At 43.1% G+C, this 16,266-nt stretch overlaps 1 protein-coding gene across 5 annotated transcripts in view; it reads left to right on the plus strand.

Annotated features, from left to right (window-relative positions):
- The window catches only part of enah (ENAH actin regulator), a 158,759-nt gene that overhangs the window by 59,721 nt on the left and 82,772 nt on the right, over window positions 1-16,266 (plus strand). For all 5 annotated transcript variants that reach the window (XR_013771618.1, XM_079255286.1, XM_079255285.1 and 2 more), the window contains exons 2-3: window positions 13,490-13,655; window positions 15,953-16,130. Coding sequence is in view for 4 of the 5 variants with exons in the window: in XM_079255286.1 (XP_079111412.1) it covers window positions 13,490-13,655; window positions 15,953-16,130 (344 nt within the window). In the remaining variant the exon portion in view is untranslated. The remainder of the gene's footprint in view (window positions 1-13,489; window positions 13,656-15,952; window positions 16,131-16,266) is intronic.

Raw genomic sequence — 16,266 nt, forward strand, 5'->3', positions numbered from 1 at the left:
TCATATTCAACGTGCATGTCTCTGTGGTCTTGTGAATGTGTTGCGTGGGCATCAGCTTGTGCTTTATCAGGGGTGTTTGTGGCATTTGAGCCACCTGTGCCTGAAGCCTCCTGCAGTGACACAAGCTGAAATGGCATCAGGCCTCAGGGGAGAACCGAAGGGCTTCTCACTTCCCTCTCTAATTTCTCCTCCTGCCTTTGTTTTCCTTCATAAGCCCAGCCCTCTCCATATGTCCTCTGTTATTCCCGTCCTCACCCTGTCTCGAGCTTTTCTTCTCTGTGAACATCTCAACATCCGCCACGCCCGGGGTAGCAGAGAGTCGGGTTAACACCCGGCTCTGCAGTGTGTCCTGTCAGGTCTGTTGTGTAAATATTAATGTGTGATTTCCACTTAAAGCACAGAATCTCAGCTAAAAGCTCATTGAAAGAACCTCTATCACCAGCAAACACAGCTAGGACAACAAAGCGGAGGTAAACAAAGTCAGCATAAAGACGTAAACACAAATAATGGGTTCATCTGGACAACCCATGGCATCTACACAAACAAGGAAGCTCCGTTTCCATTATATTTTTTACCAAAATAAAAACGATATTTCTAAGTTTTGACAAACAACAATTGCAACTTATGAGTGTTTCTATTGAACAGTGTTTCGAGGATTAGCCTCAAGTCTTGTAAAATCTTGCAAATTGCAGCTCATGCAAGGTAGTCACGTAGTGATTTTGGGGATTTCTAGTCGATGTGGAGAATTTGCTTCGGCTTTTTGAAGCTTTTCTTTCTCGTTTCCTTTTCTAAAACTGTGAAATTCGCTGTTTGTTCCATACAGCGCCATCTTTTTACGGATAATTAACTGGTCATGACCCCTCCCCACCACGTCACATCCAGGGAGACGTAAATACAAAAAAAGTGTTTCAAATTACAATTTTGAGATATGTTTCTGTTTTAAAACGTCTGAAAAATCACCTCATCAGAGATTAAAAACGTTTTAGCGATGTTTTAGACTTTTTTTCCGAGATGTGTTGCCATTAGCGTTTTTTTTTTTTTTTTTTATTGCGATAATTGCGTTTTTTGCGCAATTCGATGTGTAACAGAAACGCACCTAATATCGCTGCTGAAAGCACACATCTCGCCGATTGCATCACTGAGGATCAGTTGGGAGTTGCGACATTCTTCCTGACAGAGTTATTCCACTTTCCACCAGAGGGGGCGCTGCATCACGATTTCCTGATAAGGCGCACAATGAAAAAGCAAACTGCTTCATCTATTGGTTGATAATGGACAACTTCCATTTCTACTACTGCATCGGATCCAAGCAGCTTTGACATCGAACCGCGAGCCGTTTTCCCGTCCAGGCTCGCCTGTCGTCCCACATGCACCAGTTTGGTTGTTTACCGGCCGTGTGCTTATTTGTTTACTTGAAGATTGGACTGAGTCCACGTCTTTAATCTGAATTGCAATTCTCCGAATGGCATTGACTTTCTGAGCAAATGGATCTGAATCCACAAGGCATCTCGTCTTGCCAAGAGGAAGATCCACGGAACCAGAAACAAGAAGCCAAAGTAAAACTCTGCATTTGAAAACCATAATAAACTCTGTTTTATCTTTGCTGTTGGTTTCAAAATAGTTTCTCCACCAAGATAAAGCCGCATTTACTGAAAATCTCAGTGTCCGGAGAGAAAATCACTGTTTTCTGTGTGGTTACATGGACAAACACGAGCGTCATTCTGCAGCACAGATAATCCCCTTCTTATTGATGATTATTGACAGTATTGATGTAAACATAGTGGATGGTGTAATTCTTCTGGATCCCTCAATTGAAAGGAGGATCAGTCATGAAAGTCGGTTGGATCGCAGCTGAGCAGCAGTGCCAGAGAGAGGGAGAGTCCCTGTTCGCAGTGCTATCTTCCCTTTTTTGGCTACTTTTGGATAAAATTGGAATCCTAAAAGAAGCACTAGAAGATGCAGAAGATGGTTTTAAAGAGTTGTGTTTCCCAGATTCGTCGAGGACCTCGCTGAAAACGCGACGGCACATGCTTTGTTGTATCACTAGCTCTGCTGAAAGCAGCAGCAGGTGCTTTATACAACTTCTTCCTGTCTCTCTTCCCTCGCTTACGTTTTCTCCTCCTAACGGATTGTAACACTTCCTGATGTGGGTGCAGTTGTTGAAACAGCTCTTGACTGTGTTTAACCTGAGTGTGACCATCTGCTCTCGCCATGGACCTTCCTTCATTTTCCCAGGATGCTCCTTGCTTTGTAAAGAGCCAAATTAATAATCCAGTCCAAAAGCGTGGCAGCTCCATCTCACAGCCGCAGCAGTGATTTCATGTGATCGTAAATCACAATTAATTTCTGAATAAAAGGCCGAAGCTTCAGCAGAGTAGATTCAAGCATGATCACCTCCTGTTGTTAAACAGCTACAATAATTTCTGCCTTTTATAGTGTAGAAGAGTGAATCTAGCGTGCTTGTGTTGTCAGTTCTCAGAGCTGCGATGTCCTCAGGAGCTGTTGTTGTTCTGAACTCAGAGGTTGTTAAAGCCTTCCGTTGCAGCCATGTCTGTGTGTTTGTGGTATCTCGCGTCCTACCCTGAAGGCACTGAACATGTTATGCCTTCTTATTTCATCTATCTATTATGAAAAGGGAGGGAAAGGGGCTTTTTTTTAACACTTGCAGTAATTGCATTGGATTAGTTGGGTCTAAATGACAAGTTTGTTCATGGAATTATCTAGTTTTAGGAAGCAACGATCAGTATGAGATGGTATCAGTGATTTTAGCACAACGCTCCAGTTCATAACAAGTAGCTAGCATCAGTGAAACTGTTACTTGTGTACCATGCTTGTTACCAGAAAATTCCACTTGGAGGTGCATTAGAGAAATCCGACTGGTGAGAGTTGATATATTTGTGGTTCGTAAACAAATCGAAACATGGCGATGAGATGGTAGCGTACGTTTGAAGATAATAGCGGGAAAAATAACTATAGCAGTGGCATATTAGATGGTTGGCAAGGACCCTAAACCAAGCACTCTGTGTCTTATCTTACACTCTTATCAAAATATTTAGTATTGTAGAGGGTGTGACTTTACATCTGGTCAAATCGCTGCACTGCCCCCTACTGGTCATATGCATATTGCAGCTTGTGAATACACAGGAAACGATGCAAATGAAAAACACAAATTTGCCACACAAATTTGTACTCCTAAGCCTGATCAGACATGTAAATTAAAAAAAAAAAAGTTATTTTAAGATAGATAAACTAGACTACATTCTGTAAGATTTCATCGTAAATGTAAGCCTTCATGCTGCTCGCCGTCCTCTCATTTGTCTTCATATCTGTGTTGGAACTACACATTTAATTGTTGGACAAACATTTTCGGTCAATGAGAAACTCACAAACATTTCTCTCAATGTCCCGACATTTTCCTGGTCAAATTGACTTTAAAAATGGTGAGAGGAAACTGTCTCATGAAACAGTTGAACATCTTTCAAGACCATTAACAATATGAAGAGTTTAACTGGATTCAGAATCCAACAATCGATACACACATTCATTCACTTTCATTGATATCAAACCAGTTTGAGGACTGATCGACAGTTTTCATTGATGACTTAAATGCAGTATGGAAAGAAATTTTTTTTTAAATGCTCTGATAAAACCGTTTCATTCAGATGAGTCGCACTCAAGCAGCAACCTCTGGCGGTTAAAAGTGAAGCCTATGCGGAAGTGCATAAAACTGCAGTTCTCCCTTCATCCACTAGGGGCTGCAAAACAGAGCAAATCCCCAAAGACTCCCATGTTAAAAAGACCAACTTCACAGCAGAAGTAAACATGTTTACAGCAGAAATAAACATGTTTAGAGCAGAAATAAACATGTTTACTGCCGGGTACAAAAATCAATTTTAGGTTTAATAGGTCAGGTTTACCTTCATGACAACTGTGGGGGGAGTGAATTTTTTTCTAACTTGCCCATTTAAAAGTGATTTAATCTCAAAATTCGGCATATTTAGGGGCGTGTCCTTTTGATTGACAGGTACCCGATCTCCTGCTTCAAGGTGGAATGCAGAACAACCGCGGTTTTTAGCCGGTTAACAACGTGACTTAGCTTTAGCCCGCTTACCTCCGTTAGCTGGTTAGTTCCTGTTATCTCCGGGTTAGCTCGGTTAGCTCTTAGCTACAGAAAGCTCGGGGTTTGCTCGATGTCAATCATCCACCATGACACTCACAGCCCCCCTCTCAGCTCCACCTCTTTGCCCATATTTGTATTTTCCGGGTGAGACGACACACATGCCACTGCCAAGATGGTGATTGTAGGAACCGCCCACCGAGCTTCAATTGAGCTCTTCAGAAACCTACGGGTGACGTCACGGACATCTATATACAGTCTATGATCGCACTAAATAGGGTTCAAGTTCAGATCTCAGATGACTTGTTGAATTAAAAAAGAATACCGGAAACATTTCACGACTCAGATGTGATTCCAGTGACAGTAAGTTCACATAGTTCATGTTATGTTCTACGCAGCAGAAATACTCCGTGTGATCATCACTGGAGCATTTCTGGTCATTTTCACTTTTCTGGGAAAATTAAAAAGCAGAAAAAAAAGATTTTCAGTGGGTTGGCGTCTTTTTCAACGCTGCTGTCTGTCTGCTATTGGAAGTGTGCATGCAGGTGTTTTAAGGCTTAATTTCCACCAGGTCTGCGTGCACCACGGTGTTGTTTTGACGACCCTCAGTCCACATCAGAGGCGTTTCAGAGATGCGGATGTAGACTACACAACTGCATCAACGAGATTACGAAACACGCGATCTTTTAACAGGTACCGCTCCTAAAAGTTATTAGATGTATCAGGTGGGTCGTCCTGCAGCCACGTGCACGCTTCAAAACTATCTTCATAAGTGAGGAGGATGAAGTGGCACTGACATGCCCAAACTTTGCTTCCTTCGCTGAGATGAAGACGGATGATTTGTACCGTCTCATATGGTCACAAGCTGCGAGTAATCACCGAATGACCGTGATTTTAGAGACAAGCAGGTTTGCTCTTCTTCATAATAAGGTGAGAAGCTCTAGAGCTGCTGCTGCTGCTTCACATCGAGAAATGCCAGATGATTTGGCTCGTGAACGCCTCCCTGGCATGTCGCACAGCGGGACGTCTGGGGAACACCCAGGAGGGGCTCCGTCTGTCAGCTGGCCTGGGAATTCCTCAGAATTCCTCCAGAAGAGTAGGAAAAGTGGCAAGCGAAGGAGCGGTGTTGACCTCTCTGCTTCAGCTGCTGCCCCCGTGACCCCGACACTTTTAATAAGCAGTAAAACACGGATGTATGGATGGATACTGTACTTATATTTTGAATTAGGATTTATATAATGACTCGTTGATCGCCTCATTGATATAATGGTAGAAGTGATGATTGTTTGCTCCACGCAGCAAATAGCTGAGTGGATTGCAGTGAAATCTCTGTACAGCAAGTTCTACATCATAACAGTCTGCAGACTTTTTCCTCCATCGTTTTTTTAGGAGCTCTAATGAGCACAATGATGGCAGAAATGCCCGTCAGCAGATAACCTTGTGGCATTTCAGTTCATTATTGTTCTTTTATATCATCCATGCTCTGATGAATGACATTATTTTCTCTCCTTCTAACTCATTACAGCTGAAACGATGAGCACAGCGGCACAGAAGAAAGGCTTCAGTGTGCTGCTCATCATGTTCAGATGAAGGCGGTGTGTCTGTGTCTCGTGATGAGAAAACCTTCTTATTGGAGTGTGTTGTTTTTGAACGATTCACGAGTAAAATATCATTTCTTCTAGCTGCTATTTCTTCAACTGTCTTTAGCATATTTATTTTGGAGGGAGAGAGAAAGAGAGGGAGAAGTTGAGTGGGTGGATTATGATTTCACATGGAGAGTCGCTCACATGAAAGCAGAGAGAGGAGCTTGGAAGGAGGAAGGGAGGACGCAGATGAAAGGGGAAGGGTTGGGGGGGGGGGGGGGGGGGGGGGGGGGGGGAGATCAAGTGAGACGCAAAGATGTGAGATGCATGTAGCCGAATCTACCAGGTGAGAGGAAGAGGAGCGACCGCAGGCAGCCGAAGATCAGCCCTACGTAGACCCTCCTGAGGAGAGCCGTTCTGGGATGCTCAGCGTTGCCGTGGGGAATTCTCGACAGCAACCTCCACCGGGACGCACGGAGCGAAACAGCAGCTCGAGCAGGAGCCTGTTGCCTGGATACCTCTGCTGTCGCCACAGTGGCGAGAAGCCAGGACTGAACAGCGTTAACGTGTGTTTATGTGTGTGTGTGTTTGCTGGCTACAGTCGCTGCCATGAGAAAAAATACAGCTGCCTGACTGGATGACTCCCTCGCATGCCCACTTGCTGGCTGATTTGCTGACATTGCATGTATGATTATGGAAAGAATCACTGATACGGGGGCTTTGAGGAGCGGAGGAACAGAGGCTGGCTGTGTGAGGGGGTGGCTGGCACACTGATTTGGGTGATGAAGACAGCTGGTTAGTAGAAAGACAGAAAAAGCACAGATTATTTTGACTACCAAGTAAAGAAGGGGAGGCAACAGAGGACGAGAGCACGGTACAGGAGAGCTGATGGAAAGCAGTAACGGGGGCAGCAGACTGTTTTACTCCAGCAGCTTGCAAGCCTTATGAAGCCATGCAGATCCAGTCCTCTGGTCCACAGTCTAAAGCCTCCAGCTTCATCCTCAGTCAGAGATGTATACTAGCCTCCAAAATGGAAATCCACCGGTACGTACCTGTTGTGCAAGAGTCATTCCAATAATAACACCTGTGGTGAAGCAGAGTTATCGCCCTTGTAATACTTATTCTGTAACATGCAGCTTTGTTTATTCCTGCTGTCTTACGGTTGTTCTGTTACATAACAGCTGTGGTTTAAGGCAAGAACTGGCACGATTCATGAATCACAACTGCAGAGTCTGCTCTTTATTCCCTTTATAAACCTGCCAAAGCAATGCCATGGCATTACTCATTTTGGCACATTCAGTATCCATTTTTCATCCTGTCTCTTCTCCCAGACCTTTCCAACCAGTAAAAGTCAGTCTGTTGACTCTCATTGTTTTCCGCCATAACGTACCTCTCGTGTTTCTTTGCCTAATTAGCCATGTTAAAACGGCTTGTGATGTGGTAGCTTCAAGCGAAACCCAGCTGTAACACGATGCTCCAGGCTGGAAGTGTGAAGTGTGGCGTCTCAGCCTCGGTACACCGCAGGGCAACTTCAGCTCCAGGATTGTACATAAAAGCTGGCAGTGTGTCATCAACTCAGAAACAGTTTTAAGTTCAGTTGTGTCGCTTTAACCCATAAAGACCCAACCCATTTGAAAATAAGGTCTTTATTTGTTCATTTAACAGAATGTAAAATAAAAAAAAGTACCATAATATTTTAGGGATATTTTCCATTTATTGCCATCTGATATGTCTATTTTTATAGAGTAATTTCTACTTTCTGGTGTCCATTAAGGGGCAAAAGACAGAAAAAGGATGTATTCAACAGGATTTGTCCCATAAAGTGAAGCCAAAGGTCTCATAAACTGCTGTATTGGCTCTATTGGTTAAAAAGAAGCTAGACGTATTCCACTTTTGTGACAAACCTCATGGTCTTTGTGGGATCATCTGCACCCGGTTTGACTTCATCACTCCTCCTAAGTTGCTGTGTTCCAACAAAAACTGGCAACAGAGACACAACCGATATGTTGATATAGCAGTATATTGCAAAGTGTAGACTTAGAGGTGACTAAGGTTCGCTTGGTGAAAATGAGATTGATTAAATCTGGTTGCTCTGTCAAGGCGAGACCAGCCCTGCTTTCTTCTTTTATCATGGATAAAAGTCCTGCTTTTGTGTGGTTATATGAGCTTATTTGGCTGTCAAAGCCAACGGACAGAAATGCTACATTACAGCAGAATTTCCTCATGGTGTTTAAAATACATGAATAAGGCTGCTCCTTCACGGTTTTAAAACTTTAACCATCGAACAACCCCAGAAAACAACTATGAATGCTATTCATGAACCTGCTTAAGCTTCTGTGTACTGCATGTTTTAAGGTTCATTGTATAGGTGTTACATGTGTACAGGTGTTAACATGACACTTTGCAAATCAGTCTCTAGATTTTCATAAACGCTGCAAGTATTTACCTCGACTTTCCCACCAGTAGATGTTAACATCTGATAGCACAACAGAACGTGAGAGCCATTTCATAAACTTTATGAGCTCTTTGCGACAGTCCACCTCTGTGTTCTGACCTCCACAAAGACAGATATGTACAGTTTCTCAGCTCAGAGCAAAACTGGTGGCTGATCCAGTCCATGACCAGTCCAGTCCAGACCTACTCGGCTTTCAATGCGTCCCCTGTCTGCATTAAAGCAAGGACTTCATTGGCCAAATGTTAAACGCACCAATAGTTACCGTAGCACAACTCTGTGTGTGTGTGTGGGTGTGTTTGTGGGATTAGCTACAGTTAAAGATTACATACCATCTCAGGCCTTAAAAAGAACTGGTGAACTCTGCCATCTTTACAGCAGAAGCCAATATCCAAAGTTACTTTTACCGCCTTGCTTCAACAAACTGCTAGTGCTAACATTTGCTAACTGCTAGTACTAGCATTTGTACATTTCTAGGGATAGCATTAATGAATTGCTAGTCCTAGCATTTGTTCATTTCTAGTGATAGCATTTATGAATTGCTAGTCCTAGCATTTACTAACTGCTATTGCTGATATTTGCTAACTGCTACTACTCGCATTTGATCATTTCTAGTGCGAGGGTTTACTAACTGCTAGTGCTAACATTTGCTAACTGCTATTAATAGCATTTGCTCATTTATGGTGCTAGCGTTTTCTAACTGCTAGTGCTAGCATTTATTAATTTCTAGTCCTAGCATTTGCTAACTGCTATTGTTAATATTTGCTTACTGCTAGTACTAGCATTTGATCATTTCTAGTGCTTGGGTTTACTAACTGCTAGTGCTAACATTTACTAACTGCTATGAATGGCATTTGCTCATTTCTGGTGCTAGCATTTTCTAACTGCTAGTGCTAGCATTAATAATTGCTAGTCCTAGCATTTGCTAACTACTATTGCTAATATTTGCTTACTGCTAGTACTAGCATTTGATCATTTCTAGTGCTAGGGTTTATTAATTGCTAGTGCTAACATTTGCTAACTGCTAGTACTAGCATTTGATCATTTCTAGTGCTAGGGTTTACTAACTGCTAGTGCTAACATTCGCTAACTGCTATGAATGGCATTTGCTCATTTCTGGTGCCAGCATTTTCTAACTGCTAGAGCTAGCATTTGCTAACTGTTAGTGCTAACTTTGAACAGTCTTGTAGATGAAATGTGCTCTACAAATTAACCTGCCTTGCTTTGCCTACCAGCGGTATTGTTAGTTTGCTAGTTTGGCTATATCCTTCTTACGCATGTCTTCAGACATTGTGTTTGTGACAAAGTCTTCTATTGTTCCACATTTAACCTCAAATCTGCTTTTTATAGTGTCAAAGTTGCCATTAATTTCTGATTTATAGATGGTCATTCTGTTGTATTTTCCTTCTCAAATATCCATCAGTAGTTGTTGAAGATGGATGACCTGCTAGCTTCACCCGCATACGTTGAAATGGACCTCATTACATTCTCTTGAAGGGGCTTCACAGGACTTATAAATGGTTATTATTGTGTACTGGACTCTGGCTAACAGTGTTGACTTTAAAGTTTTCTAAAAAAATAAAATTGAATTGGACTAGATAATGTTTCTTGTATTAATAATATTGTGATGTGGTGGAACGGGAGATTCTCATCATGATGAGGTGGAACGGGAGATTCTCATGGTGATGTGCAGCATCTATGTGATGCTTCATCTCAATATGGAACAAAATCTCTGAGGAATGTTTGAAACAGCTTGTTAATTCAATGACACCAAGACGAATGGGCTCCAATTTGGCACATGCTACCTTAGCTGCCAAGCTTGTGTATACTTTTTTAATTTATTACCATGAATAATGAGCTTCAGTTCTCTTCGTTAATAAATAATATCTCATTCTGATCTGAGGAAACCAGGAGACACGATTCACAATTGCCACCTTGTCTTTACTTCATCTGACACGAGATGGAAGTTATGGTTTGTCTCTAGGGTCTGACAGATTATCCGCTGCAGACCTCTGAATGGGATTTCAGTCGCCCCTGTTTGGTTTGTCTTTATGTTAAGAAGTCTTCCATGTTGTTGCGCAGCTTTGTCGCGTCAGCAGAGACTGTTTCCACTGTAGCAGGGATGGAGTCCTTTTACTCTTCCTGTTTCTCTAATAAGCAGGTTGTCTGGATGTATCTGTCTCACATGTTCGATCCCCTAACCCCCATCCAACTCTGATCATGGCAGGAAGTTGGGTCAGCAGTGAGACCTCCTGGAGTTGCTGGGCCCCCCTTTGAAGTCAGAACCCTTCTTACCTCCCAGCATTATTAATATTAATGAAGGAGATGAAAATGTTCTCGTTTCTTCTCCCTTCATCCATTCTCTTTCTCATTAGCTCTTCGCTGCCTGTCCCCCTCTTCATCGGGGGTCTTTAAATAGCATCACATTTGGAAAATTTCATTTCATCACCTTGTAATATTGCAGCATATTTCACATTAAGTTTTCCGCTGCTCATAAATTCAAGATATTAACTGGTTAGTGACTGTTTGTAAGAAGGCGACTATGATCTGCTGGGACCATCGTTACAATCTAAAAAAGGAGACGACTGACTGAGTTGGCTGCAAGCACGGAGATGGCTGAGCTCCTGGGTTCGAGGGAGGAGATAACCGGGATTTGATGTGGGTCAACAAGCCTTAACTCCACATTTCACCCAGATGGTGACATCAGGGTGCTGCAGTCCGCTAACATGCACATAAATCTCACAGAAGAATGTAAATAATGCTGACAGTGTTGTAAAAGCGAGTTGGGCAGTTTGTTTTTCTGCATTGTAAAGCACATACATGACGTTATCATGTCTGCTTCACGCTACGCCTCTGACAGATGCTTTAAGGTCTTTTTCTCTACTTTCACCGGCAAGTTTTCTTCATGCAGCCGAAAAGAAGTTTCTTCACCTCACAAAAATGTGGAGTAATGAAAAGAGCGCTTGCAGCCCAGCAGGGGACGGTTGATCCTCTCCATCGGTCCTGAACACGGATTTCTAGCAAGCTTTGAGCGTTGTCTAAAAAAGAAAACTATGAAGAACAACATAAAAATGTTAATTAAGGTGAAATGAAAAAAAGAGAAAATTTTACTAAGCTGATAAAGTGATGCATGAAATTTGCAGCAACTTTCTTGATATTCTGCTGAAAAATGATTAAAGTGAAGAAACTTCCTGCATGTTTTGCAGCAAAACTTGTTTAAAAAACTTAAAATAAAGCAACTTCTATTCAGGCGAATGTGTTTTTAGCATTCCCACTATCAGGAAAACAATCCTGATTCAATGTCCTGCAGAAAAGTTTTAGACATTTACATATTTTGTAGTTACTATCCAGGACTTTAAATGAAAAAGTACTATTACAAACAGAAGGATGAGACAACATGCGCCTCCCCACATCTGGCAGAGGTTGTGGTTGCAGGTTTAACACGAGGAAACAAAAATATCATCTACAGGTTAAAGCAGGAGAAAACAGAGTAAAGAACAAAAATAATATTAAATGTAAATGAAGTTGGAACAAATTAATGAACAGTTCAGGTGAGACGAAAGACGTTGCACATGATCACGTTGCAGCGTGTTGATCAGAGCTCCTGCAGACCGGAACTCCTGGTGGTCCTCGTGGTCCTGGGCGACGTCCTCGGTGATGCAGGAGGTTCTTCCCAGCAGCAGGGACCGTCTGTCTGCAGCTGTTGTTCTGCGTGACGCCCCCCCCCCCCCCCCCCCCCCCCCCCCCCTTGTAGAACCCTGGTAGCTGGAGGAGAAGAGGACTTAAAGCATGTCCTGGTGGGGGGGCTAAGGGTGATGGTGGAGGTTGTGCTGACTGGAAAGTGAAAGAGAAAGTCTGCCTCCCAGTTGCAGATGTGCAGGTGAGACCAGGTTGTTGAGGAGTCTGTGGGGTCGTCGTGGTAACTGGAAGAGAGAAATCCAGGACAGGAGACTCTGCCGATGAACTAGAGGAGACGGCTTCGGCACCACAACGGTTCCCCCTGTAGGCGTACAGCCGGTTGGGTTGAGTCCGCCTCTAAATCCCCCAAAGTGAAGCAGTAAACCGTCCCACCAGGCTCTGGGGACGGTCGGGGTCTCTGTTCTTGTGGTTCATGTGGCCATCGAGCATCCAGATCACCGACTTCGCACCTGAACAGAAAACAGCTCTTCTTTTATTATTTTATCAAAAAAGATGTTTTTAAACCAAGTTTTTGCACCTTTGTTCATATAAAAATACTTTTATTTGAAAGGTTTTCATTCGGCATCAAACCACCGTTGACGGTGTGTGTAACCAAGTAACACACGTAGTTTTATATGTGTGTTTGAATTTATGGTTTTACAAATTGTGGTTGTGCACACAATTATTATTTTTGCATGTACTTTTTTTTGCCATGTGCACCGTTAAATCTTTATGGAAAAATGTATTTTGAGCCACAATGTAGGCATAAATATGTAAATACATGTTTTAGGATGCATATTGTGTGTGTGTGTGTGTGTGTGTGTGTGTGTGTGTGTATGATGGTTTCTACATATGTGTGGAATCATAGTAACAGTACATTAGCATGAGTAGCTTGTATCTGTATTTAAAAGGACACACACACACAGATATACATATATTAGTCTTTGTCTAAATAAAATGTAAATAAAACAGACATATAAACAAAGATCAGCTGAAATGCTTTACAACGTGAAACTTGTCATGAAACATTATAATAACATAAAATCACACGAAAAACAAACAAATCTGCACCCAAACTAAAGTTAGTCCAACAAATACAGCATAAAAACACACAAACACCCTGGAATGAATATAAATTGTGTTTTCTATCAGGGTCACACTGAGCTGAGACTAAAAGCTCATTTTCAGGATTCCAGCTGCAGTTTGTGCCTCATGAAGCGGATCCATGTCCCGCTTGTTTCCTTCCCAACGAAGAATTCATCTACAGAACAAGCTGCACTGCAAAAACTGAGATCTAAGTTTAAAACTCTTAAACTGAGTACACAAACGCTTATTTTTTTAAATGTAAGATAATTCCTCTTGTTTTAAGAGTATTTTTACTTGTTTTGGGAAGTCTTGACAAGCCAAATTTTCTTGTTCTGTTGGCAGATAATTTATCTTGCTTTAAGTCAAATTTACCTAATTGTATATTTTTTCTTGTTTTTTTAAGGCTGAGTTTTTGCAGTGTGGTTGTGACTTTCATAGTTAAAAAGAGTAAAAAATCAACAGAAGTAGGAATTTTCTGCCAGGCTGGACATGAGAATCCCACCTTGTTTGGAGTTTCAGTGGAGTTTCAGTGTCCAGATCTTCACCCTGCTTCCTGTGTGTCGTCTGCTGCAGTGAACAGAGCATCTGCCAGGCGCGAGCCGCTGTCATGGTGTATGACGACGCCAACAAGAAGTGGGTCCCGGCCGGCGGCTCCACGGGCTTCAGCAGGGTTCACATTTACCACCACACGGGAAACAACGCCTTCCGCGTTGTGGGCCGCAAGATCCAGGATCACCAGGTTAGTGGTTGCCACGGCAACTCTCTCTCGCCGTGAAGCTACTCAGCTGACGACGACTAAAAGCAGAAGATACAGGAGAACTTTAACGAGTGTTTATTGATTGAGATCGAGTCATCTGAGTGGAACGTCACACACACACACACACACATCTCAGGCCTACTTTGTGTGTGTTACCCAGCATTCCTCCCAGCAACAGTCATGTCACCAGTCAGCAGGAAACGTCCCGTTCTGGTCGTGTAAGTCTGTGTGGTGCGGCCTTGTTGCTCCCTGAAGCATTCAGATGATGCTTCCGGCTTCGTCAGACTAGCTCCCTCACACCGAAACGCACCAACCTTGCTGCACCGTTGTGTGTCTTTTCAGTTTCAGACATTTGAATCTGGTGAAGGGAGGAAACTGAGCTCTCAGAATTTGAGTGGAGCAGTTATTTTCTGCACGCGTCAGCCTTGTGGACGACCTTCTCAAAGGCACGATATCATACTCTGGTGTGATATTTACTCGTTATCTCCTCCAGGTTTCTGTTAAGCCAAACACACACAACGAGACCGAAGCTTCAGATTCCTCAGATGAAACATTTTATGTGAAGGATGGAGATTGTTTTCTCTCTAATGAGTCCATCATAAATCCTCGGATCAGTGCCGTCACACTCAGATTGAAGGTTTAATACACTGAAACCTTCAGTCAGCTTTTACATGAATCATTTTCCCATTTTTTCTTTAGAATTACCGAGATAAAGACTCGTTGTGTTGTAGACCAGGTGCTGATTAAACATCTTCTGCATGAGAGCCTGTGTGGACGGCAGCATCACGTACGGCGGGAAGCAGCGATGCTAACAGGCAGCATGACGGGGAGAAACTCTGCATCCAAACCAAGCGGCAACCACAGGTGGTTAAAAGTGAAGCCGATTCGGAAGTGCATAAAACTGCAGTTCCCCCTTCATCCACTAGGGGCTGCAAAACAGAGCGAATCCCCACAGACTCCCATGTTAAAAAGACCAACTTCACATCAGAAATAAACATGTTTACAGCAGAAATAAACATGTTTACAGCAGAAATAAACATGTTTACAGCAGAAATAAACATGTTTACAGCCTGATTCAAAAATCCATTTTAGGTTTAATAGGTCAGGTTTACCTTCATGACAACTGTGGGGGGAATGAATATTTTTCTATCTTGTCCATTTAAAAGTAATTTAATAAAAAAAAAAAAAAAAAAAGTAATTTAATCTCGAAGTTTGGCATATTTAGGGGCGTGTCCTTTTGATTGACAGGTACCCGATCTCCAGCTTCAAGTCAGAAGAACGTAGAACAACCGCGGTTTTTAGCCGGTTAACAATGTGACTTAGCTTTAGCCCGCTTACCTCCGTTAGCTGGTTAGCTCCTGTTATCTCCAGGTTAGCTCGGTTAGCTCTTAGCTACAGAAAGCTCGGAGTTTGCTTGATGTCAATCATCCACCATGACGCTCACAGCCCCCCTCTCAGCTCCACCTCTTTGCCCATATTTCTATTTTCTGGGTGAGACGACATGCATGACCCTGCCAAGATGGCGATGGTAGGAACCGCCCACTGAGCTTCAATTCAGCTCTTCAGAAACCTACGGGTGAGGTCATGGAGGCTCCGCCCATCTTTTTATATACCATATGATCCAAACCAAACACAGTCAGGACCTCTGATCATTTCTTCACACAGACGAGGCGACAGGTTAAAGCAGAGACTCAAACTGATTTCTTCCAGCTGTAAAAATCTCTGCTGATGTTCTGCAGCCGTTTGGCCAACGCTTTCATCCAAAGCGATGAGTTATTAACTAACCCAGCATGCATGTCTGATGGGTGGGAGGAACCTGGAGCAAACCCACGGCGAGAACATGCAAACACAGGTTCAAACCAACCAAGGCTCGAACCAGCAGCACTAACCACTACGTCACCGTGCATCATGAAGGTCCTGCTCGTTCCCATGGAGATGAAGGGGTTTTATAGAAAGGCAACGCTTCCTATCATATATTATTTTGTTCTTGTTGAAGAATTTACCTGGAAAACTGCTCAGATTCCCAGTTTGACCTTCTGCTGCAGCACAGCTCCTCATCAGACTTGACCTCACTGCTGGTTCTCCTTCAGGAGGAAGGAACATGTTCCACCGCGTTCCAGAGAGAGTCACACACGTCTTTATTGTTCGGTTCTGACCTCAGCTTTCTGTAGAGAACCAGACCGTACACCCAGCAGTCTTTTATTTTCCTGTCAGACAGAAAGATCTGATGAAGAAGGGCTGAACTCCTCCTCCTCCCATAACGTTCCCTCTTTCCTCAGGTGGTGATAAACTGTGCCATTCCCAAGGGGCTGAAGTACAACCAGGCCACGCAGACCTTTCACCAGTGGCGCGACACTCGCCAGGTCTATGGCCTGAACTTCGGCAGCAAGGAGGATGCCAACGTATTTGCAAGTGCCATGATGCACGCGCTGGAGGTGCTGAACTCCCAGGACACAGGTGAGACTGTGTGACAAGCCTGTATTAACCCAAGCAGAGAGGACAGGTGTGTCTGGGCTGTTCCAGGGTTTCTGGTTCATGTTGTGCATCAGTACTCTGAGTAAATGAAGGAAAACTTCATGGTGGAAGTCGTTGT

Source organism: Telmatherina bonti (genome assembly GCF_933228915.1).
Source record: "Telmatherina bonti genome assembly, chromosome: 16".
NCBI lineage: Eukaryota > Metazoa > Chordata > Actinopteri > Atheriniformes > Telmatherinidae > Telmatherina > Telmatherina bonti.